This window comes from Meriones unguiculatus, chromosome 4 (assembly GCF_030254825.1).
Source record: "Meriones unguiculatus strain TT.TT164.6M chromosome 4, Bangor_MerUng_6.1, whole genome shotgun sequence".
NCBI classification, from domain to species: Eukaryota; Metazoa; Chordata; class Mammalia; order Rodentia; family Muridae; genus Meriones; species Meriones unguiculatus.
In genome coordinates, this window is record NC_083352.1 from 8154563 (window position 1) to 8177653 (window position 23091).

General features: G+C 49.5%; 1 protein-coding gene across 1 annotated transcript in view; it reads right to left on the reverse strand.

The window, feature by feature from the left end:
* The window catches only part of Adprhl1 (ADP-ribosylhydrolase like 1), a 34386-nt gene that overhangs the window by 7646 nt on the left and 3649 nt on the right, over window positions 1-23091 (reverse strand). Inside the window, exons 2-7 of the mRNA XM_060381406.1 lie at window positions 21482-21646; window positions 19130-19255; window positions 18574-18714; window positions 15754-15881; window positions 15468-15600; window positions 12198-12351 (exon numbers count right to left, since the gene is read on the reverse strand). Coding sequence (XP_060237389.1) covers window positions 12198-12351; window positions 15468-15600; window positions 15754-15881; window positions 18574-18714; window positions 19130-19255; window positions 21482-21646 — 847 coding nt within the window. The remainder of the gene's footprint in view (window positions 1-12197; window positions 12352-15467; window positions 15601-15753; window positions 15882-18573; window positions 18715-19129; window positions 19256-21481; window positions 21647-23091) is intronic.

Here is a 23091-nt window from a genome sequence, read left to right on the forward strand (position 1 = left end):
TCACGTCCTCTTGCATCAGCTCCTGCCTCCAGGTTCCTGCCCTGTTTGAGTTTGGCTTCCTTTAATGATGACCTGTGATGTGGAAAACATAAGCCGAATAAACCCTCTCCAGCCCAACATGCTTTGGTCATAGCATTATCACAGCAACAGTAACTCTGTCTAGGACAGCATCAAAGCTCCTGGAGGACCTCTGGGGCTCCTTCTCAGGAGTCTGACTGCCGGGACTGATGCTGATCCTGAGCACTGCAAGGGACAGTGGGTCCTCTCCAAGCTTAAGACACATGCATTCAAGAGTTGACATATAAATAGGAGCATTGGACAAGAGCCACGCCATCAGCACTCACAAAGCCTTGGCAGGGTGTGAGTAAGCACGGTGCACAGCAGCGACCACTGTGCAAAAATATCCAACCTGAGCAGCAGCTGTGCTGCCGGTCACCAGGAGCGCCATTGTTCCGGGGAGTCAGGCCAGTCCCCGAAGTGGACTGGAGTAAACCAATCCTGGGGCTGCCCCAGCACTCCCTTGGGCCCAGAGTGGAAAGCCACATGATTGGTCTGTTTCAGGGTTGAGGAGCCAGCAGACTGGGAGCTCAGGCTTGCTCCTGTGGCACCTGACCTGTCTCTCATCCAGATGGCCTGTGGACACATCTCTCTCTGATCTGGTCACCCGTGGAAGCTGCCATGGGTGGAGAGAGACCCCCTTCCACCCGAGGTGGCTCACTATCTTGCAACAGCGTCAGCAGAGGGTTTGGGGCATGCCTTAACAGCTGCCACAGGCAGAGAGCACGGGGTCGCTGGTTATATGCCCCTGCTGGGCTTGAGGGAACCTGGGCAGAGTTGGATGGATTTAAGTGGTCCCAGATTTCCTGCCTCTGAGGTAAGATGGTGCTGCTGTCTGGGAAGTGGGTTGGCTTTGGCTGTGGGTGGAGTTTTTCCCTTTCCCAGGGCATCTTGTAATTAGTGGCCACCAAGTTCTACATCTTGGGGTCGACCTCTGGCAGCTGCCTAGATACCAGCTTCTGTCTGGAAATCTGGGGTCTCACAGGCACATTGCATGCCTATGAACTAAGCCCTTATACCCCAAATTCCTCCTCCTATTAACCATGCCCCTTGGGCACACAGGAGTTTCCTGGCCTCTATGCCCTACCCTCTACGCCCTAAGATGTGTCAGACTGTCGCTGGCCCCATTCCCTGCCGCTCTTCCTGGCTTGCCTGCCCCACATGCACACAGCTGAACCTGACAGCCAACAACAACAGCATGCTCTTGATGGCCACAGACCACATGACCAGACGCCTCTGCCAGCCACATCCAGCCTTTGCTCTCCTTGGATGTTCTTTGGACAGTCACACCCTTCTTACGTTGTCTTTCTTGCCACCATCTTCTGTTGGTCTGGTTTCAGGATGTGCCCACTGTTTCATCATGAATATCAGAGTCTCAAGAGAGGCTTGGGGCCCAGCGCAAACTGAATTCACACATCTGCAATTACAAAGCTTGTACCCTGCAGCGGGGCCTGGGCTTCACTCTGCAGTTGCCATGAGGAGGAGTTTCAATTGGGCAGCCCACGAGGTGCCACAAGAGCCCCCTTGTGTGAGTTCCCAGGAGGCACATAGCCTGTAGAGACGCGAGGGTCTTGCTCCTCAGGCCTGGGTCTGCAGACAGACTCACCTGGCTCTGGTGCTATGAGGAGGCTCAAAGAGCCTGTGTGCGTCTTGGAGCTCTGTGGTCCCACAGCTCGTGAGGCCGGTGGGCTATTTCAACTGTCTTAGTGACTCTTCAGGTGAGTCATTAGGATGACTGCAATAACTGTATTGGCAACAAGCAGTGAGGATATTCTGACCGACTGACTAAAGGCCACGAGGCCCCACCTTGCAGGACACTGATATCATTTCCCAAGTGCCTCTCTGAGGGCTCCTGAGCCTGTGGTCTAAAGGCAGAAATGAGAAACCCATCTGGCATTAACTGTCCAGCCTCTCCCACAGAAGGGCCAGCCTAGAGTCTCCTCATGCCCCCAGCCATGGTTCCACACTGCCTTCTGCTCTGGGTAGTGCCTACTTTTTGGAGGTGGTATGTAAGCAGGGTGCTGTTAGGGAGCGGTGTGTAAACCAGCATGGCTGTTTGGGCCAAAGCCCCGATACATCATATTTTGGCTCACCATCAGTTAGAAGCTGGCATATTGCCAGGGTGTGGTCCAGCAGCTCACTGCCTGCCCATCACCAGGACCAATACTTGAGGCCACTTGGAGCCTTCAACTCTAACTTCTTCGGCAGACATGAAAGGGGGATTTATCTTACAAGCCCTAGATGGAGTTTCAGAAAGTTCTCCAAAGCTTCCATGATCACCTCAGATGTTTTCAGTCCCGGCAGGGTGGATGCTTTCCTAAGATTTATGGGCTAGCATTAGCAGATTAGAGCAGGGACTTAAGTTCTTTCCTGGTGAGCCACAGCTGGCCCTACACAGGAGGGACATCTGCGCTGTAAGTGATGAGTAAACGGGGATTTCCCAGTTCACTCCAATGAGTCAAAACTGTGTTTAGCAAACGTTATTAACCAGAAATTACTCTCCCTTCATGAGGATCTTTGCTTATCATCCCTCAGACCATCCATTGTGACTCTGTGCTTCCATCCTCTTGTAGAACGCCTCCTCTGACTTCAGGCCCAGGCTTTCATGTTCTCCCAACTCCTGGTAAAGCTCAAGATGAAGGGGTAAGCTTGGGGAAGCGGCCTTGAGATCTTTGCTTTAGCTTATCTGCCTGAGGCACTCTGTCTTCAGGACACCTACTGCCAGGCCCTGGGGACCCAGCCTCATCGCTCCCTTTTCAGGGCAGCCCCAAGCTCACAGCCACGGCTGTGCCCCAGCACACTGGCAGCTGTAGCCAGTTATTACATGACCACTTTGAGTTCCTAGGGCAATTTCAAGAGCTGTTCTACTTCTGCTCACAACCCCCCCTACTACAGCAAAGGCCTCATGGGACTAGGGAGTCTGTCTGTTTTCTTCTCTATTTCACTCCAGGCCCAGAGAGTTCCCAGCATGAGAGCCAGGCCTCTGTAGATGCCTGTGGACACCTGGCTCACTGTCTCTGTGGGGCAGCTGCAGACAGCGTGCAGACCCCCCCCCTGCTCTTCTTGCTCCAGCCCCAGCCTTCCAAATCTGTTTCCTCCTAGGCAGGGCAGCCACTCTCTTCACTGGCATGCCACTTCTGGCCCTCCATTGCCCACTTCTGGACCCTTTTCAAGGTGCTTTTTCTAGCTGTGGGTCCTATGCCACAATCCTACAGAGACCTCCCTGGGCTCTGTGCCTTTCCCAAGGCCCAAGCCATTCCTTATGGTTTCCTCCCATACACCTCAGTTCTTCCGAGCTGCTGGCACCTCTGGCGTAATCTATGCCAGAACATTCCAGAGTCCTTGCTGCATGAACATGCCTCCCAGTGGAGCACCAGGATGGCTTGCGGGGGCCTTATACTGCCTGTGGGGGACATGACTAAGCCTGTTTTCCAAGTCCCCAAGGATGAGCTGCAGAGCCTGGCCCAGGATGGAACAGAATCTTCCCCTCCATGGCCAACACAAACAGGGGGCCCATAAACCTTCCTAATTTAGGCACCAGTGGCAGGCAGGCAAGGTCGTTTAGGACAGGAGATTGGACAATCATCTCAGGACACACCCAGGCTGTTCAGCACTGAGGAATGTCACCACCATGATGTCTACGGAAGACAGAGGACAGCAAACCTCAGGGCCTGCCTCCTCCCACTTGAGCACACGCAGCCTTGGGTCAGTCCAGCCCCTCATCAGCTATGATCAGCAGGGCCTTGCTTAACTGCCCCACAGTCAGGGGCAATGCTAGGGTTGCTGGGCCTCTGCTCTGAATGTCCTCTGTCTCAGTTTCCTTGTAGGAGAAGTGGGGTCTCAAACAAACCCTAGCGTGGTTGCAAGGATCTGCCAGAGAGACCCATTTCTTAGCCTGTTAGGGCACCACATCCTGAACCACACTGCTACTGCGAGACTCACAGGAGCCATGGCAAATTGTTATTTATCAAATCCGTCATGGTCCCGATCAGTTGGTGAGCCATGATGCTACCATTTTGTGCCCACCTTAGAATAAGCTGTGAGAGCGCAGTCCTCACCTGCCTTCTTCCTCTGTAGTGACTGCAGCTGCCTTGCAGTCACTGTACCAGCCTGTCTCTTTGCCTGCCCCTGGCTGCCTCTTGTAGCTCAGAATGAAACAAATCCATACCAGGATGCTGTGTGCCCAACAAGAAGACATGTCTTCATCAGGATCTTCTATGGACCAGTTTTTCCTGTTTCCTAGCTTCAGCTACCAAATTGATACAGCCCAGAGCTACCTGAGTGAGTCTCAACTGGGGGATTGCCTCAACCAGACTGCACTGTGGGCATGTCTGTGGGGCATTTTATTGACTAATAATTGACACATACAGGAGGGTCCAGCCCTTGGGAGGAGGTCCCACCCTTGGGCAGGTGGTCCTGGGTTTTATAGGAAGCTAGCTGAGCACTACCCAGGGAGCAGATCAGCAAGCAGCATTCCTCCATAGCTCCTGCCTTGAGTGCCCGCCCCGACTTCTCCCTGATCAGTAAATGTTAGCTGAAATAAACCCTTTTCTCCCAAGTTTGTTTTTGGTGATGGTATTTATGACAGCAACAGAAAAGCAAACTGAAACAACATGATTATACCCATATTCTTTACCCCGAAACTAAGGCCTGAGGGCCACAGCTTCTCTCTGTGCACCCTGCCCAGTGTATGGTGGACATTCAGGAAGCCTTGCTGATTGACCTCCATGCTTTATCTCTTAGGGTGTTCTTTTGGAGACCATATTTCAGAAGCCGTGAATATGAGGGAATCAGGCCTCGCTGGCTCTCGTGGCTTTTGCCTGCCATCGCTCAACCTCCCGCAGCTCACGGATAGATTCCCAGCTGCCTCATCAGCCTCCGCTAGGCCCTCACAGCCACTTTGGAAGGACAAGGTGGCCCTGAGGACAGGGACCCTCTAAGGCTACCCTCATAATTTTGTTGGGATGGTCTCACCCAGCCAACCAGGCCTTGACAGGCTCAGTGTCCGAGAGGGGCACTGATATAGGGACTTTGAACAATGTGCACAGCCTGACCAACTTCTATAGAGCAATAATCATCTGTCTCAAAGGCCTGGCCCCCAGCCAGTGACCTGTCCAAGGGCTCCGTGTCTGTACTTGCCAAGTTAGTGTTATGAAGAAAGATGCAATCTAGGTTCATTTTTACTTTTATAAGTAAGATTGCCCTTTGCCTTCCAGTTTTTCTTGGGATGGAACCTATCCAGGTGCTCATGTATATCAGGCATGCACTCTGCTACAGAGCTACATTTAGTCCACTGAGACTGGCTTTAAGTAACAGGGCCTTTTAAGTGGAGGTCCTGAATATATCACTAGGAGATCTAATGTTAGGTTGATGAGCGGTGAAAAATATATTTCTAAGAGAAAGAATAATTTCTTCCAAACAGTCCAGAAGACCCAACTAGGGATCCAGTGAGGATGGCTGTGAGATGAGCCATGTCTCTGTTTCAGGCTGAGCCACAGAGCCAAGGTTAGAGTTGCCCATTGCATGTGACTTGTAAGCTCATCCTAACAGTGACTGCTGTCTAGGAGAGCTCCGCAGCAGAGGCGTGCTAACTTCTCCCTAGTTACATGTGCAACTAGGTGGCTATGGGTGGAATCCTGAGTTGGAATCTGAATGTCAGACCTGGAAACACACTTGTCTCAAGATTGGTGGCTGTTTGCCTGGGCCAATACCCCTGGTATTGCATGTGGATTCAACCCGTGTGGCTGTAGGTGTGATGGGGTATTTGGTCATTTGGGTTGTGAGCGACAGATAAGAGCCATCACCTGGCCAACCCAGGCCTAAGAGGTGGGCACTTTTCAATGTCTTAGAATGTGAGAAGGAAGAAAGGGTTCTTGGAATATTACTCTGGAGACAGCATCTTCAGGTCCTGTGGCAGGTGGAGGGCTTAGGTAGACACAGAGGAGAAGGTTTCCAACTGCTGTGTGATGATGTGACATAGAAAAGCAGATTGAAAGGAGCCATGGTGAGGCAGTGGGCAGTCATATAATATAAAATAACAGTATTTCAGAGTAGTGTGCTAGTACACGGGGCTATAGAATTCTAGCCAGGCCAACCCTTCTGGTTTACAGTGATGAGAGAAGAGTATGTTCATTCAAAAAATTCATGGAAACACTTATCATGAATAAATAACCTGGAAACACTTAGACAAAACCCACAAGGACACAAGTTTTGTGGTTTGTTAACTGATTCATTGAAAAAAATGTCTGTACCTCTGTGTTTCTATGTATCTCTGTTTCTCTAACTGTGTCTCTGTGTCTGTGGCTACCCGCGCATGTGTGAGACAGAGAGACAGAAAAACTAACTTGCCAGATGTGGCCCAACATCAGTAGCTATAAAACTGGGTGGGAAGAATCAGGAGCTGTCTACTGTTTTGAATGTTGGGTTTCCTTTTTTCTTTTTTGAGACAGACTTCAGAGCTAAAGCTAGCCCGGCACTCACTGTACAGCACAGGCTGGCCTTACATTTATGGTGATCCTCCTGGCTCAGCCTCCCAAGTTCTGAAATTATAGGTATGATCCACCACACTTGGGTTTTTAAAGTTTTTACAAGGCAGTTTTTTTTTTTCTCCATGTAACATCCCTGGCTACCCTAGAACTCACTGTGTAGATCAGTCTGGCCCCAAACTCAGAGCTCACAAAGAGCTTCTTGCCTCTATCTCCCAAGTACTGGAATGAAAGGTGTGTGCCACCACTGCCCAGCCACACTTGGCTTTTTAAACTACACTGGAAGTTATTCAAAGCCAGGCATGACAATGCACATCTGTGATTCTCATGTTCGGGAGACAGAGGTAGGAAGACTGCAAATTTTGAGGACACTTGGGTTTTGAAAACTTATCTCAAACAAACAAACAAAAAACAAAAACAAAAAAGAAAAAAGACAAGAGCCATGTGTTGTGCAAGCCTATAATCTCCACATTTGGGGAGGCAGAGGTAGGCAGATCTCTGTGAATTTTGAGGCAAGCCTGGTCTCCAAAGCAAGTCCAGGACAGTCAAGGCTATACAGAGAAACTCTTTCTTAGAAAAGAAAAAATTAAAAAAAGGAGAAAGGAAAGAAAGAAGGAAGAAGGGAGGGAGAGATCAAGGAAGTGACTTGAAAATATTTAAAATAGGCAAGGAGAACAAAACCATAAAGCCATGGTGTGACAAGTAGAATTCAAGGGTGCTGATGACATAGGTGGGTCATGGAAAGAGTTTCAGAGCCTCCCTAAGACTTGGGGGTTAACACTGCGGGTGATTTGCGGAGACAGATGCTCTCCAAGTTGGCATTACCAGGGGTACTAGTCAAGAAGGGTAGTGGCCCTAAGTGATCCCCTCCACAGGAGTCATGGAAGGGCAAATAGGTAAGAAAGGTGCTGTCCAAAGGTCATGGAAGGGTCACCTGCTCTGGCCCTAAGACAATAGGAAGTCTGAGTAAACCAAGCATGGGGTATAGGGCTGTGCCCTGGGCACTGGTGGTCATGCTTTCTATAGCTTGCTCTCTTATTTACGATGTGGCCACCCGAGGGTGTGAGTCCTCACTTTCATACTCATATAGATTCTTTATTATAACATCCTGGGTGTGCTCTCAACTTATTTCTATTTAATAGCGAAAAGTAAATCAACTCAGGAGCAGTTTTAACATCAGAGAAGCTATGCTAGTCTCAGTGTCCTAAAAGACTTTTTCAACTTAGCAGAACCTTTGCGATGAATTTTAATGATGGCGATTTTAACCAGACATTTGAGTTGAACATCAGTTGGGACATTTTCAATATTAGCACTTGCCCTTGGGCTGGTTTTCCACCCACATTCAAGACAGGTGCACTGACTTCCCCTTCATAAGGGGTGTGTGTGTAGGGTCAGAGGCCATCTGGGCCAGGGAGCAGAGTGAAAGCTGTTAGCTGTCAGACACTGGATTTAAACTCCTCTGACTGCTCTGTCCCAGGTGGGACACCCTAGCCTCCAGACCTCAGCCTTCCCACCTACAACACAGGCTCGTCAACACTACCTACCTCGCAGAAAACCTAGACCAATGGAATATATGCTCAACAGTAGTGGCTGTTACTGCTATGGTCACAGCAGAGAGCGGGGAAGCCAGGTGCCAAGCGGCTCTGCAGCTTAACTGGTATTTGGCTGAGCTCTGGATGTGAACAACAACAAATTGTACCTGGTGTTAGCTTTGCCAGTTGACCCACAAATATTTGATGTTGTTGCTCTTTATTTTCCTTCCAAGGTTGGCGGGGGGGGGGGGGGTCTTGCCATGTAGCTCTGGCTGGCCTTGCACCATCAGTGTAGCTGTGACTGTATCAAACCTGTGATCCTCCTGCCTGTCTCCCAAGCACTGGCTGGCATTATAAGTGTGTATCGCTGCAACCTGCTTAAGAATCTAAATTTAACCTCTGAGCAGTCTCTCATGTCGTCTAGCTGACTTACTCCCTCCAACTTTCAGAACAGGATGGCAACCACGATACCCACCTCTTCTCTGGATTCCAGATATGAATGCCTTGGGAAAATGATTTCAAACACAAGTTAAAGGCCTTGGGCTGGGTTTGCAACTCAGTAATGAAGTGCTTGCCTGGCACTTGTAAGGGCTTGACGTTGGGTTCCATCTCTACCATGCTCTCTCTCTGTCTCTCTGTCCCTCTCTCCAGAGAATGTAGGTTAATTAATCTAAATCAGCCTGAATTAAAAAAAAAAACAAAAAAACAAACAAACAACGTGTGTCTCCTGACCAGCCTTGTCCCTCTTTTGGGAACATGGCTCTTTGCTGGAGAACCATGACACAAGCTCATATACAGTCTTGAGAACACATTGGAGGCAGCTCTCTCCTGACATCACCTTCTCCAGAAATCTTCTCAGTCTGTGCCCCAGATTCAACCTACATGTCCATGCCTCTAATCCAACAAAGGATGCTTGCCTTGACTTAGGAAGAAAATGGGTACAAAAGGTTGCACCAATGACCCACACTTTTCTATAAGTCACCCCAGTTTGACACCTAGGAATGAGAAGCACTGATCCCTCCAAAGTCTAATGCACAGATGTCGTGGCCTTGTGTTGAAGCAGGACATACGGCATTCCCTCAGTCTAAGGTATTATGCTCAGAAGCTGTAGCTTGTTCCTCAGTCTACTCATTAAACTGGGGGGGGGGCAAAATGTTGCCCCCGCCACAATTTCAGAACTAGGAAAGCAAAATGAATGTCCTAGAATGAAACACAGCTTACTGTGCTACTGGAAGAGACTGATTGGTTTTCACAAGAGATGTGGCGGTCAGCTGGGTGTGGTGGAGCAAGCCTGTAGTGCCAGCACTAGGAAGGCTGAGAGCATCAAAAGGATCGTGAGTCGAGACCACCTCAGGCTACAGTGTGAAATCCTATCCCAGCAAAACAAAATAAGAAAAGGAACAATTTAACTGGGCTTGGTGGTGCACGCCTTGAATCCTAGTCCCCAGGAAGCAGACAGACAGACCTCTGTGAGTGTGAGGCCAGCCTACTTCACACAGGGAGTTCTAGGCCAGGTCTACATAGAGACCCTTTCTTAAATGAAACAAATTAATAACAACAAAAAGCCCCACAAAAGGGGTGTGAGTTTATGAACTACACACAGATGTGTGCCATGGACTACTAGTTAGAATAGTTCACGTATGTACATGTACACTCTCACACACACATACAGAATGATGCAGGACCATAGATTGATAAGCCAAGTGGAAAAAGCCCAAAGCTATCCTGTGTATATACAGCAATTACAATCCTACTTATGAAAGAAACCATGTATACACAGCACGCATGTACAGGTATGTCACTTCTGCGTGCAACACTGATAGAAGATAGAGAAAAACATCCTGGCAGGATGCATAAGAAACGCATAGTATGCTGCGTACAAAGTTTGCCTAGCGTGTGAGCACAGGCAAACTTTGGGGAGACTGTGTGTCCCATATGCCAGCATTCGACAGCATTGAATTCTGAAGCCGTGTATGCACAGAGCCCGCTAGCATTCCGCGTCTAACACGGTAGAAGCGGGCTCATCTCATTACCAGCCAGGGCTTCCTTTTTCTTTCCAGCATTGCATTATCTGTCACAGGAAAATGAAACTGGGGAAGCTTTTATAATGCCTGTGAGCTTCACTTTAGTTTATGCTTTCTAATTACTTTGTACATCTCTGATTCTTACATACATGGGAATTTCATTTTCCAAACCCTCCAGTGAAGTAAGATGGAGCCCACGTGGGCCTCCATCCCACACTGCCATACTATGCTGCTGACTGAGGCATCTTGTGTGTCAAGGACAGAGAGAGGAAAAGCCAATTTCAGGGCAAGGCTGCCAGTGATAAGAGGATGCTCTTCAAAATACCAAGTGTTGAATTTGTCTAGGGAAAGTTCGAATGTGCCTCATTCCAGCCAGGTTTATTTCCCTGACAGAATTCTCTATTAATTCTTGTCCACTCCTCTGGGCTGCTTGTGTAGCAGAGTGTGTGTAGTGTGAGGATTTCCATCTATCTATCTATCTATCTATCTATCTATCTATCTATCTATCTATCTATCTATCTATCTATCTATCTATCTTCTATCTCTATCATCTCTATCTATCTATCTATCTATCTATCTATCTATCATCTATCTATCCATCTATCTCTATCCATATCTATCTATCTATCTATCTATCTATCTATCTATCTATCTATCTATCTCTATGTATCTATCTATGTATCTATGTATCTATCTCTATCTTTTATCTATCTTTTCTCTATCTCTATCATCTATCTCTATATATCTATCTATGTATCTATGTATCTATCTATGTATCTATCTATGTATCTATCTATCTATGTATCTATGTATCTATGTATCTATGTATCTATGTATCTATGTATCTATCTATGTATCTATCTATCTATCTATCTATCTATCTATCTATCTATCTATCTATCTTTCTGTTTCTGATTGATAAGTGTGTTCGTTTAGTCATCAGAAGCCGGCGGCACAATCGCGGGCATGTGCGCGCGCACACACATACACACAAACCCCTACACAGTGTCAAGCACCACAGACCCTTCCACAATGATTCTACTCTTCTTTACCAAATGGAAGCCACAAAAAACAACTCCTCTGCCCCAAGACACACCTGTATACAGGATCGCTCCCTGGGGCCAGAGAACAGGATGCCTGGGACAGGGCAATGTCCTATGGTGGTGGCCCATGCTGATAAAGTCTGCAGCCACCTTTCCAGCCGTCTACTTAGACATACATCACAAGGGAAGACAGAGGCACCCCCATATCCCATTTAACCATCCCTCAGAAGCAGGTAAGGCCCAGGCTGTGCAGGTTCCAGGTGGGCACTTTCTGCCCCAGTCCCCACCCTGCTAGAGGGGCCCCACAGACTCCCACTGCAGACAGTATTGGCTCCCTTCAGAGTCAAGGCCTTACGAGAAAAGGAAACAGCCCCAACAAGACAGGCCCAGCTGAGCTGCCTGGGACAGCACAGCCATTTGCCGTCAGTGGTGGCTGACTACGTCCTAACTGAGGAAAAGCCACGTCGAAAGCTGTGGTTGGAGCAGGAGTGTGTGCCCATCTTCTCCACACTCCCAGCTAACCACCCCTCACCTAGGCAGATTCCACAGAATAGGACACCGTGGCTAAAGACTTCCTTACAGATCTAACCTACCAAAAGGAAGGCGAAGCATGAGGCAGAGAAAGTCATCTGCTGCCTGGCTTCCTCAGTGTTCAAAAGGGTTCCAGTAGAAGCTTAGTGACCAAAGCATGGCAAGGAGGTTAAGTGACTGCTCTGAGTACATCCTGAAGCCACATGTCTCATGTGAGACATGAACACATCTGACTGCCGAGAGAGATGCCTCGCCCCCTAGCATGCCAGCGGGGGTAGCAGGCAGAAGTGCATAGCTGGGTGGGAGAAAGACTGAAGAAGGTTCCCATTCTCTTAGGACCATGTATTTTATATAGCAAATATGTCTGATGTTGAAGGGAAAGTTCCAATTGCATTACAGCCCATGAGGGGTGCGTTCCTCCCGTGGACACTGCACGCACACACCCTGGCCTAGGGGAGGCTCTAAGCCTGCGTGGGGACACTACGGGACTGCCCTCCAGGAGGGAAAACGGCAGAAACACTTTACTTTTCTTCTGTGGACAGGCGGTGCAGGGCTGTGCCCAAGTCCTCTAGTCTGTCTTTGTGCTCCAGTTCCTGGTACAAGCCCCGTGGAACAGTGGCCAGGCCGTGCAGCAACCCGAACAGGCAGCCGGCGATTGTCCCTGTGGCTCCGCTCTCACCTGGAACAGCAAACACGAGTGTGTCTTAGGGGGCTCCCCACCGAGTCAGCCTGCTCCCCCCAATCTCTGAGACCATCCTGGAGGATACATGGGTCGTGGTAGCCAAGTTACAATCCTAGTACTCAGGAGGCTGAGGTGAGCATATTGAGTTCAAGTCCTGCCTGGGCTAGAAAGTGAATGTCAGGCCAGCCAAGGGTACCACAGTACCCTATCTCAAAACAAACAAAACTCTGCAGGTGTTTTCTGTCTCTTCTCCTACCCAAGTGACACCTGGTGGCATTAGGCAGCAGATAGGTGTGCAGAGCGGAGCTGAGAGAACGAAAGTCTAACAGACAGCACGAGCCCTGTCCCTGTCTGTGCAGCCTGAACATCTGGAAAAGGCTGGCTTTAGCTCTCATAATAAACCCTGAAGTGTCTCAGCTGATAGACAGCTTGGAGCAATCTCCCAAAGGGGTTATGTGTGACGTGAGCAAGAAAATGTGACTGCCTGTGGCTGCTGTGTCTCCTGGCGGTCAGAGCCCCTGCGTGGTCAGCACGCTTGATGCTAGGCTAGGTTGTTCCTCTGTCAGGAGCCCAGGCAGCAGGACACATTCCCAGCTTCTGCATGGGCGCGCTTGGATTCATTACACTGTGCACTTCATCCACCCTTTCCGGGTTTTCTACTGGATTATGGGAAGAAATATCCTAAAGGGAGATCTGATCCTCCCATCATGATTGGGAGGAGAAAGGCACTACCTTACTCCATGAATATGCTCCCCACTTCATAAAAATGTATAAAATTGTCCTTAAAATGGAATGCGCAAAAGCTGCCGGGCTGCTCTCTGTTTCTGACAGTTGAGCATTCATGGCCTTTCCATCTCTGGTTTGTATTAAAGTCAATCAGAGCCTACTTTTGCTTGTCTTTTTTTTAATATACTTATTTTTCTTTTATGTATATGTTTTGCCTGCATAAATGTATGTGCACCATATGTGTGCCAGTTGTCAGTGGAGGCTGGAAGAGGATATCAAAGCCCGTGGAGTTAGAGTTAGTGATGGTTGTAAGTTACTATAGATCCTGGAAACTGAACTGAAGTGTTTGCAAGAGCAGCAAGTACACGTAAGCGCTGACCTAGATCTCTGGCCCACGGTTTGTTTTTGAGTCAGGATCCTTTGCAGCCCAGGATGGCCTTGAATTCGCTATGGAGTTGAAGCTGGCCTTGAGCTTGTGTTCGTCTTGACTTTGCCTCCCCAATACTGGGAATACGGGCATGTGCCACCACCACAGGCAGTTTGTGAGGTGCCAGGATTGGTGCAAGTTAGGCAAGTACTCCACCAGCTGAGCTACACTGACCTCCTCACCCTGCAGCTTCTAAAGATTTAGCACACTTCTTTATTGTAGGTGGAGGTGGGTGAGCACATGTGCCATAGCGCTTGTGTGGAGGACTTGGTTCTTTCCTTCTGCCATGTCCTGGAGTTAAACTCAGGCTATCAGGCTTAGCTACAATTGACCTGCTGAGCCATGCCCTATCCCCATGTGATCCAGGCTACCCTCCCACTCTTTATGTAGCCAAGTGTGAATGTCTGACCTTCGTGTCCCCATCTCTCAATGCTTGGATTACAGGTATGCAACACCATGACGTGTGTGTGTGTGTGTGTGTGTGTGTGTGTGTGTGTGTGTTTGTATGCATGTGTGGTGCTGGGAATCAAACTTAGGGCCCATTCATCCTCAGCAAGCACTCCGACATCCCCACAGTCTGCTCTTCAGAATCACTTTTCAGGGCTACCTCCTTCCCGAAGTCTCAGACAGTTGTACAATTCAGTGAAATGAGGGCAATTAGGTGTGCACAAGCAGGGTCTGAAACTTCAGGAAATGGCCAGTTCTAAAAAAAAAAAAAGCTGTGCCAAGATCTCCAAGTCATGTGGCCCTTGTCTCTTTGGCTGAGAACCTTGAAACTGCCTCTGATTCCTCCTCACATGACCTTTGACCCCAGGCTGCTTCTGAGTCCTGGTAATATTTCAGACACGCTCTCACGCACTAGCATGTGCATGCTTGTGCACACACACACACACACACACACACACACACACACAGACACAGACACACACACACACAATGCAGAGAGGAACTGGACTGAATAAGGCTGGGACCACAATGGCTGATGGAGCAGGGAAGTTGGGGCGGTGGTTCTTGGAGTAGACATGCCTAGAGAGCTGGGTGCTGGTCCCGGGAGAGGCCTGAGCACAGCCAGGAACAGCCAGACGGATAAAGAGCCATTCTAGCCAGGCCTGACTTTCCACACCTTTTCTTTCTCTCCTTCCACCGAAACCTGCTTCCAGGGTGCTTCTGACACAGTTGTTCATTCTCAGAAGAAAGCTGAAAATGAGGGACCCAGTGGGTTGTGGGACAAAGTTCTGGTCCCACACAGACCTTTCCACTGGCAGCTGAGGGCTCCGGCCACGCACTCAACTGCACTAATAGCACTAGTAGTCAGGGGCAATTGCAAGGGCAGCGACTTCCTTACGAGCTTCTCTTAGACACCCACGTCCATCCTGCCTCTCTTGGCCACTCCTGGCACCCTGTCTTCCTCTTTGTCTCAGAGCTTTCCTCAAGCGGTCCTCAGCAGCATCAGCTATCCTAGCTGAAGTACTGTCATCACCCAACATTAGTGAGCCTAGCGTCTGGAGTTCTGCACAGGTGGGGAGGTAGGCATCTCTTCTCATCACTTGTTTTCCCCCATGGAGTCGGGGCTACAGGGGGACAACAGCCTCAGGAAGAGAAGCACTTCCTCCAGAGTCAGGCTTTGCACAGGCTACGGAACTGCAGGTTGGGGAACCTGTGTAGCCAGCTCGAGGGACACATGCCAGCTCCGAGTAAGTGTCCCTACACCTGCTCGCTGTCCTGACAGTGGTCTCTCGTGGGACTGTGGGCTACTTCACAGTGGGTTACTGCATCTGTGTCTGTGGCCTGTGGTGCTAGTGTGTGTAGCGCAGCCAGAGACTCTAGAGCGTGTCCAGCAATGGAGATGAGCTTGCATCTGGGGCTGGTCCCGTGTCTGTGGACCCCAGATACCGAGAAGTGCTTCAGGGCATAGATTAGTATCTTCTGGAAGTATCCATCTCAGAGAAGGACATCTTACCTCCATGAAACATGGCCCTCTGGCACAGCTCAGTCCAGTTGCTCCCTGCAGCAAGGAGGGCATCATAGGCTATCATGGGGGCATCATGGCCACGCCGTCCCCCGCGGCCCTCTGAGCTCCACTTCTTGTAGGTCTGAGGAGAACCGTGGGTTAGTGTGCGACTGTCAGAAGACCCACGTCTGTCCCTGTGGCTGCTGTCCACCCACCAGTCCTTCTCACTCACTCGCTGTGTCCTGGCTAAGCGCCACAGGGTCCAGACACACTCCAGGGCTGGGGCTGGACTCACCTTGTCTCTCTCCTCTGCGTTATAGTTGTCAGGGAAGGTGGCTTTGTCCTCTCTGTCCTCACTGATTTTTCTTTCCTCCAAATAAAACTGCCACTTTGCTTCGAAGTAAAACCAGTGCTCCTGGTACTCTAGATGCAAGCACAGGGCAGGTGGGCTCATGGTTCTTAGTGGAGGTGGGCAGAGGGATGGCAAAGGTGGGCAGTGCCCTCCAGTGGCTGCAGGTGTGGGGACGGAGTACCTGTGCCCCAAATTAGTAGCCCTGATAGGTATGGCTGCTTCCAGCAGTGGCACAGAAGATGGGGAGGAAGCAAAACAGAACCAGAGCCATTAGCTGCTCTCCAAAGCAGAAAGTGATCATGGGGTGATTATGAGCTTACAATTTTAAATAATTAGGAGTTATAGCTCAGGTTTAAGAGTACTTGCCTAGCATGCATAAGATAATGAAAAAAGAAGAATTCCCCCAAACTAAAGAAACCCAGAAGTCTAAAACAAAATCAAAAGGGCTGGGAAGCAGAGGCAAGCAGATCTCTGTGAGTTCAAGGCCAGCTTGGTCTATGAAGAGTCCAGGACAGCCAAGGCTACACAGAGAAACCCTGTCTTAAAAAACCAAAATCAAAAGGGAATTCCGCAATTTGATAACTTAAACCTGGACCTGCACAGTAAGGAGAGAATTTTCGTTATCACTGATAGCCTGAAACCCAAGCCCTGGAGGGCTGAACTATCTCTGGTAGGTACATCTGGTGAGGAGGGTACTGGCTGGGCTGTGGCCAGCAGCCACTCATTTTACAAGGGGCCATGCCCTCCAGAGACTCAGCATTAGGAAATGGAGGAGCCTGCTCTAGGCTTACAGTGTGTCCTCCCCTGGAGGCAACAGAGGATGGGAAATGCCTTGGCTTTTAGGGGCTGGTACGGTCTGGAGGTGGGGGCATAGCTGAAGATAAAGATCTAGAACCTGTTTTCTGTCTATGGCTGGACAGCTGAGAGCAAAGCACAGAGCAGAGGGGATTCGGGGCTACAGGGCAGTGGCAGGGGCTGCAGGGAGAAGCCAGGCAAGGCTGGGACATCTTCTTGGACTAGCATGTTGGGATTCTGGCCCTGCTGAACCTCACAGAGCTAAAACATTGCCTGTCTGAATATCACGAAAGGCCAAAGGCCTGTGCAGGGTGGCACTGGCCCCAGCACTGCCCCTACTCAGGAGCAGGCACTAGCCAGCAGCCCGGGAGAGAGCGTTCCAGACCCAGAGCCCGGAACCAGAAAGGCCTCTGATTCTTTCAGTTCCCTAAACCTGGGGTGGGGGCTGAGTAGACACTCTACAGCGTGTTTACAGAACAACTCTTCGCTGGATGAGCTTAGGTTCTATTCAAAGTGTTGTGTCTAAGGGGTGCCTGAAACTCTACGTTAAGCAAACTTGAAATCAAGCAGACATAACAGGGCTGTTTCTCAGGGGTCACCTCACAAAGAGTTAAGTCCACAAATGACCTGGCAGTAAACTATGTTCTCATGTTCATGCCCTTATGGGTGGCCCACATCTAAAATAGCCACCTGTGTTCCGGAGTCCTGGGTGTGCCACTGTGCTGTAGGGTTCCACTCTATCATAGCAACTTCCTACCAGTCTCGGAGACATCTGGTGACCCTGCTCAGCTGAAACAGCCCACTGACTGTGGGGGGAACTGGGGGAACTTCAAGGGACATCTGAGACAGAGGAACCAGGGAATGATGGCTTAAAGTAAGCAAAAATAAAGGAAATAAATGTTCCCTGGAGGTCAAGTAAGTGAAGGATAGAGAGTTCAGAGATGAGCTAGCTAGAATGCCTGGCACCATCCTCTAGGCCCAGCTTCTTCAGTGCTGAGGCCAAGTGTGTGTCCTCCTGTCCTTGTAAAGTTGTTCTGGAACCATCTAGAATACCCCCCCATACACACATCCTGTGCTGACTTTGATGCGACTCTGGGCCTGCTCAGGAGTCACTCAGCTTCATGCTGTCTCGTAGAAGCTATGACTCTGGCCCTGTGCTTACAATTTCCCTTCTGTCAGGACATCCCAGGAGGCTTACTTTAGAAAGTTTGCTCCTCCTTAGGTGCACAGCGGGACACATGGAGTCACATGCATTCCCCACCCACTCATCTCCCTCTTAGAGTGGAGAACAACCCTGGGGCAGGAGCATCTTCCATGTACTCAGTGTCTTGGGGGAGTGAGCCCTGGATCTTTTGGCCCTGTCTTTGGGCACCTATGTCTATGTCTACTATACAGCATCCCTGAGCCAAGCAGCTGAGGCTGGGGTACACTTCGCTGCCTGTGTGCCAAAGCCATGGTGCTCCCAGGATTTTTGATTAACAGGCTGTCCGAAAGGCTCTGGGTTAATGAGGGCAGATGAGAACCTTGGGAGTGCATGCTTTTAGTGGCATGGGGACCCATCTCGGTACAGATGGAAGTGTGTGCCATGGGTTCCATCTCTTTGGTCAAGTATGGTTTAGGGTGGGGTTGTGTGAAATGTAGGTGTGATTCATTCCTCTGCAGATGCGCTTCTCATTTGTACTAGACACCTGGTGTCAGCTTGGAGGTGCAGTGTGGGGGCATTTCCGGGACCTCAGAGTACTGTGGGAGAAGTCCTTCATGCGGCTGGGGTTCCCCTTGAGATTGTGGTACCTGCCCTCTACCAGGTAAGGGCCACTGCGAGGCCAGCTCTTGCCACACTGACCCAGGCTTCCCTAGGGTGAATACACCTGGAGCTGCTGGGCGGCTGGTGCAGGACTAGAGTTTGAGTGTGAGTGTGTGTGTTCTGGGTGGGAGGAAAGCACTGGGGCAGGAAGAAGCCAGGCTCACCTGCCATGTGCCTGATGGTCTTCCGGCAGTAATCCTCAGCCAGCGGAAGCGCCTTCAGCATCTCTCTTCCCCATTGTACCAGTGGCTTTCCCTGTATTGCGTAAGAGGCAAACAAGGCAGTGCACAGAGACCCAAGGAAACCTAGAAGGCAGGAGGAAGGCAGATGGAGCTTTGTTCCCCAGGGCCAGCGGCTTTCTGAGTCTAAACAGACCACCCCGTACTGTGAGCTCTGCCTCTCCCTCTGTATAAGAGGCAAGGTACCTGTCTCAGGCCTGCTGTAGGACATGGAGACTAAGCAGAGAAGCACATAGCATAGGCCAGGGCATGGAGAAGGGCATCCGCCCTCAGTACTGACTAGTACCTCCTTAGCCTGGATCCCAGTTTTCCCTCAAGATCTGTATCTCTCTTTTCCTTTGCGCTGACACGAATGATGTAGCAATACTAAGAACTTTCTCCTGTGTGTGGCTTCTTGGACATCACTACATTTAATGCCAGTTCTGTTTCCAAGTGGAACAGTAACCACATAGGACTTGCGCCCACCCAGCGCCCGCTTTACCTGTGGGATGGTTGTGGGTCATTCTGCCACACTCAATGCTGACTTCAATGAGGGTCTCCAGCCGTTCTGGCTTCCAGTACCTCATTCCAATGCACATCGCTTTAGTGGCAGCTCCAAATCCTGAACCTGTGTGGATGACAGACACCAGGATTCAGATTTGCCTACGTAAGCTGTGGGAGTCTGGCATCCATAAGTTCTGAAGTATGAGGCTTATGTAAGAGCATGCTTTTAGAATATCGCTAGATGAGTGAACAGTGAATGAGCCACTCATATCCTGGACAAGAGAAAAAAGATCTGTGGGTCAGGTTGGAAGAAAGTGGACTTATTTAACCCCTGAAAAACGAACATTTTCTTGGCCTAGGGTAGTCTCACAATGTCTTCGACTCAGGGCAGAAGCAGCATTGAGTCAGATACGGTTGCTTATTTATATCCTTGCTCTTCTCTTTAAAAACACTGTCATTTCAAATTTAGCTTTCCAATTCATCTGTCTCCAGGTGTCCTCAATTTCATATTGCGATCTAATTATTTTTCATAGAATTTCATGTCATTGCAACATCTGAGAAAATAAAATTTCACTCTCTCAAAAAAAAAAAAAAAAAAAAAAAAAACCACTGTCATTAAGTCCATCCTCTTCTAGCCTTCTCGGGTACTTCATGTATGTGCTGGACTTCCATACATCAAAACACTCATATTCTTTATTTCTGCTGTGAAGGCTCTCTGCTGCCCTTTGAGGAGCTTCCTGCATGCGCGCTCTGAACTCTCTCCACATGCACAGCCTTTCCATAAATGTAGCTGTAGGGGACGGTTGGAATCTTGCTTATTTTCCCCCACCAACCTATGGCAGAGAATTTCCACACCTCAACACACAAGTCTACTTCATTCTTTCAAACAGCTATACCACATTCTGTTGTATAGACACATCACTAACTTTCCCATCCTCTTTCTGAGGGGATACTAAGCTCCTTCCAGGCCTTTGCTAATACAAATGATGACACAAAGGTCATCCTCACATCATGTTGTCAGGTGGGTCTTTAAGACAGAATGTCACATCAAAAGGTATTTTTATTACATAATTTTGTAGACCATATTGGATTTCCCTCAAAAGAGTCTGTATCTCTGTCTTGCCTAGAAGGAAGCTCTCTTTGTCTCCTCATGTACCACAGGGGTGACCCTGAGGTCCTCTCAGTTGGTACCTGTGATGGCCAATTTTAATTGTCAACATGACACAATCTAGAATAACCTGAAAGAATCTCAGCAAGAGACTGTCTACACTGGGCTGGTTTATGGGCACAACTGTGGGGGATTGTCTTAATTAGAGTAATTGATGTGGGAAGAGCCAGCCCACTGTGGGTGGCACCATTCCCAGTCAGGGGATCCTGACTATTTAAAAGTGGAGAAATCAAACTGAGCATAAGCAAGCAAGCAAGAGAGTGAGTGAATGTGCATGCGTTCATTTCTCTTTGCTCTTGACTGTGGGTGTGATGTGACCAGCTGATTAAAGTTCCTGCCTTCGTTCTCCATAATGACAGTTTTTAACCTGGAACAATAATAAATAAACCCCTCCCCTCTAAATTGCTTTTAGCCAGGTTATTTTTTCTTATCACAGTAGCAGAAATGAAGTCCTGTAGCAGCACAGTAGTCCTGCTATACCTGCTTAATCTGCTACTCTTGGTAGTGACACATTTATACCTGTTCAAATTCTCTCTCCTGCTGCTAAAATCTATACTCTACACTCTACCTTCTATTGTCACTGGGTTGTTCTCTCTTGGCCTCTCCTGGGTATCAGAGCATCTGGCCTGGTCCTGCCACAAGTGCTCTGCTGCTCTCGCCCTTCAGTTCAGAGATATCCTAGGCTTTAGCACTTCCTCTTCTGTTTGGGAAGAATGAGCTCAGGTCCCCAGATTGATGGAGCTGGGGGCGGAGCTGATAGTTGTGGCACTTACAGAGCTGTGGTTTCATTATTATAAAAGAGGTACCATGATACAGGCCCAGCTTGAGAGGAGAGGCTCTGAGGGGTGGGAGCTAGGCCCACCTACATGCTGTACTCCATGGACACAGCATAGAACACTGGAGGTCCTTAGCAGAATACATCGTCAAGGAAAGGCAGCAGGAAAGACTCCTTAAAGTAAACTGGAGATAACAGAAAACCCTCCAGAGGAAGCCTGATTCCTTGTAGACAGCAACTTTAACAGATGCTCAAGCAAGCAGGGGTGGCTGACAAGGGGAGGCCCCACCCACGAAAGGATCTGATCTAGACAGATGAGGATGCCATGCTGAGTGTCAGGGCAGGTTGCCAGCACCCACACCCGCAGGGTCTCTGAAGGCAACTCTGTGAATAGAAAGGTTTCTGACCCTTTTCACTGAAGGGTGTATGCCAGGCGAGGAGGTAGTTATCCGGCTTCAGCTGGGAACAGCCCTCGATAGTGGCAGGGTCTGGCCGGTGTTCTGAAAGCTTCTCCACCGTCTCCACATAGCGCTTTACCATCTCACGGTACAGGTCATCCAGGCACCAGTAGTCTGTGGGGAAAGGGTGGGGAAGAGATGTCACTGAGGGTAGCATGTATGTGAGGTGGTGTGTGTGGGAACAGGCTCCATCCATGGCAAGGGCACAAGAGTATGCTCAGGGAAGAGGAGGAAGTTTGCTGACTCTCCTGCTGGCTGGATGAATTTTGGACCTCCAGCTTGCACAACACTATTCTGGTGTTGTGAGGGTCTATTTCTGCTAACGGTTCTGTCCACTCAGAAGAAACCCCATCAAACTATGCCAAGCAGAGCACCAGTCTCGCTGTCATGAAGGAACACCAGGAGAGGGGGTGATTCCACTGAGCTCCAGCTCCCCCATCCCCTTGGGAAACCCAGGTTCTGAATGGCTGCTATTGCCAACTGTGCCCTGGTCCCTTGAAGTGCATCTGGGGTACCAGCATGGGCCAGGCCCCTAAAGATCATGGGGTGTAGGGGAAGAAGAGAGCTGGAACATACTGAACACCTGCCTTTGCCCAGCATGGTGCCTGGCCCGCCTCCACCCATGTGCCTTAGAGCAGCCACCATTTTCTTCAAGAAGACTGCTTGGCATGGCCAGGGCTTATGGGTTTTGACTTTGGGTCACTAAGTTAATCCACAGCTTGTTGGACCAAGGTCACACATGCATAGTCAGTGGAGTCCAGGGTGTGTGGCCATCTGGAGAGCAGGCAGTAGTTCAGGTACCCTGTGAAGCTGTGGGATGTGCTTTTCCAGAGTCCTCTTTCATAGCCATCAATGGGCTTTTATCCTTTGTCAAAGCTGCACTCAGGATAAAGTGCCCTTAGGAGACTCCCACTGTCCTTCCACTGGCCATGGGTGACTGTCTTTGCTGAGGGCTGGGTGGAGAGAGAAGGATGAGGCATGATAAGGAGCTGGTGACTATTGCCCCAGAGAGAGGCAGGCTGGAAACCCCAAAGATCCCCTTGTGCTGCCTGACAGAATTGCTCCTCTGAGGGGAAAAAAGCCTTTGTGAGAGCCTAGAGAAAGAGCCCTTCCCTTGCCTTGCCCTCAGTGTGCCTGAAACAGAGGCAAGCCCTTCCATTCTTCTCCCCTTTAGGGCTTAGGCCTAGCTACCAACTAGGGCAGGAGAGAGGTTGGGCAGGACTTTGTTTTGGAGGAGCGAGTGCCCTACGCCCCAGCCAGATTTCTTGTGGCAACCCTACAGGAATAAAATTAGCTGTGTCTGCCTGCAAACCCCTGCTGGGTGGCGGGACCTGAGCATGGCCAGGCTGTTAGTGAGCCGCGACACCTGGCACGGTTTACCAGTGCTATCTGTTTACAGATGGCAGTCTTCTCCTCCATCCTGGCAGCACAGGCCTTCCCAAGTCCTCTAAAACAATTATTATAAGACCACATACCACAAAAATCTCTGCCTTTAATTGAAACCAAGCTTTTTCAGAGTGGAAAAAAAACATCCATAGAAGTCCAGCAGCCATGGACCC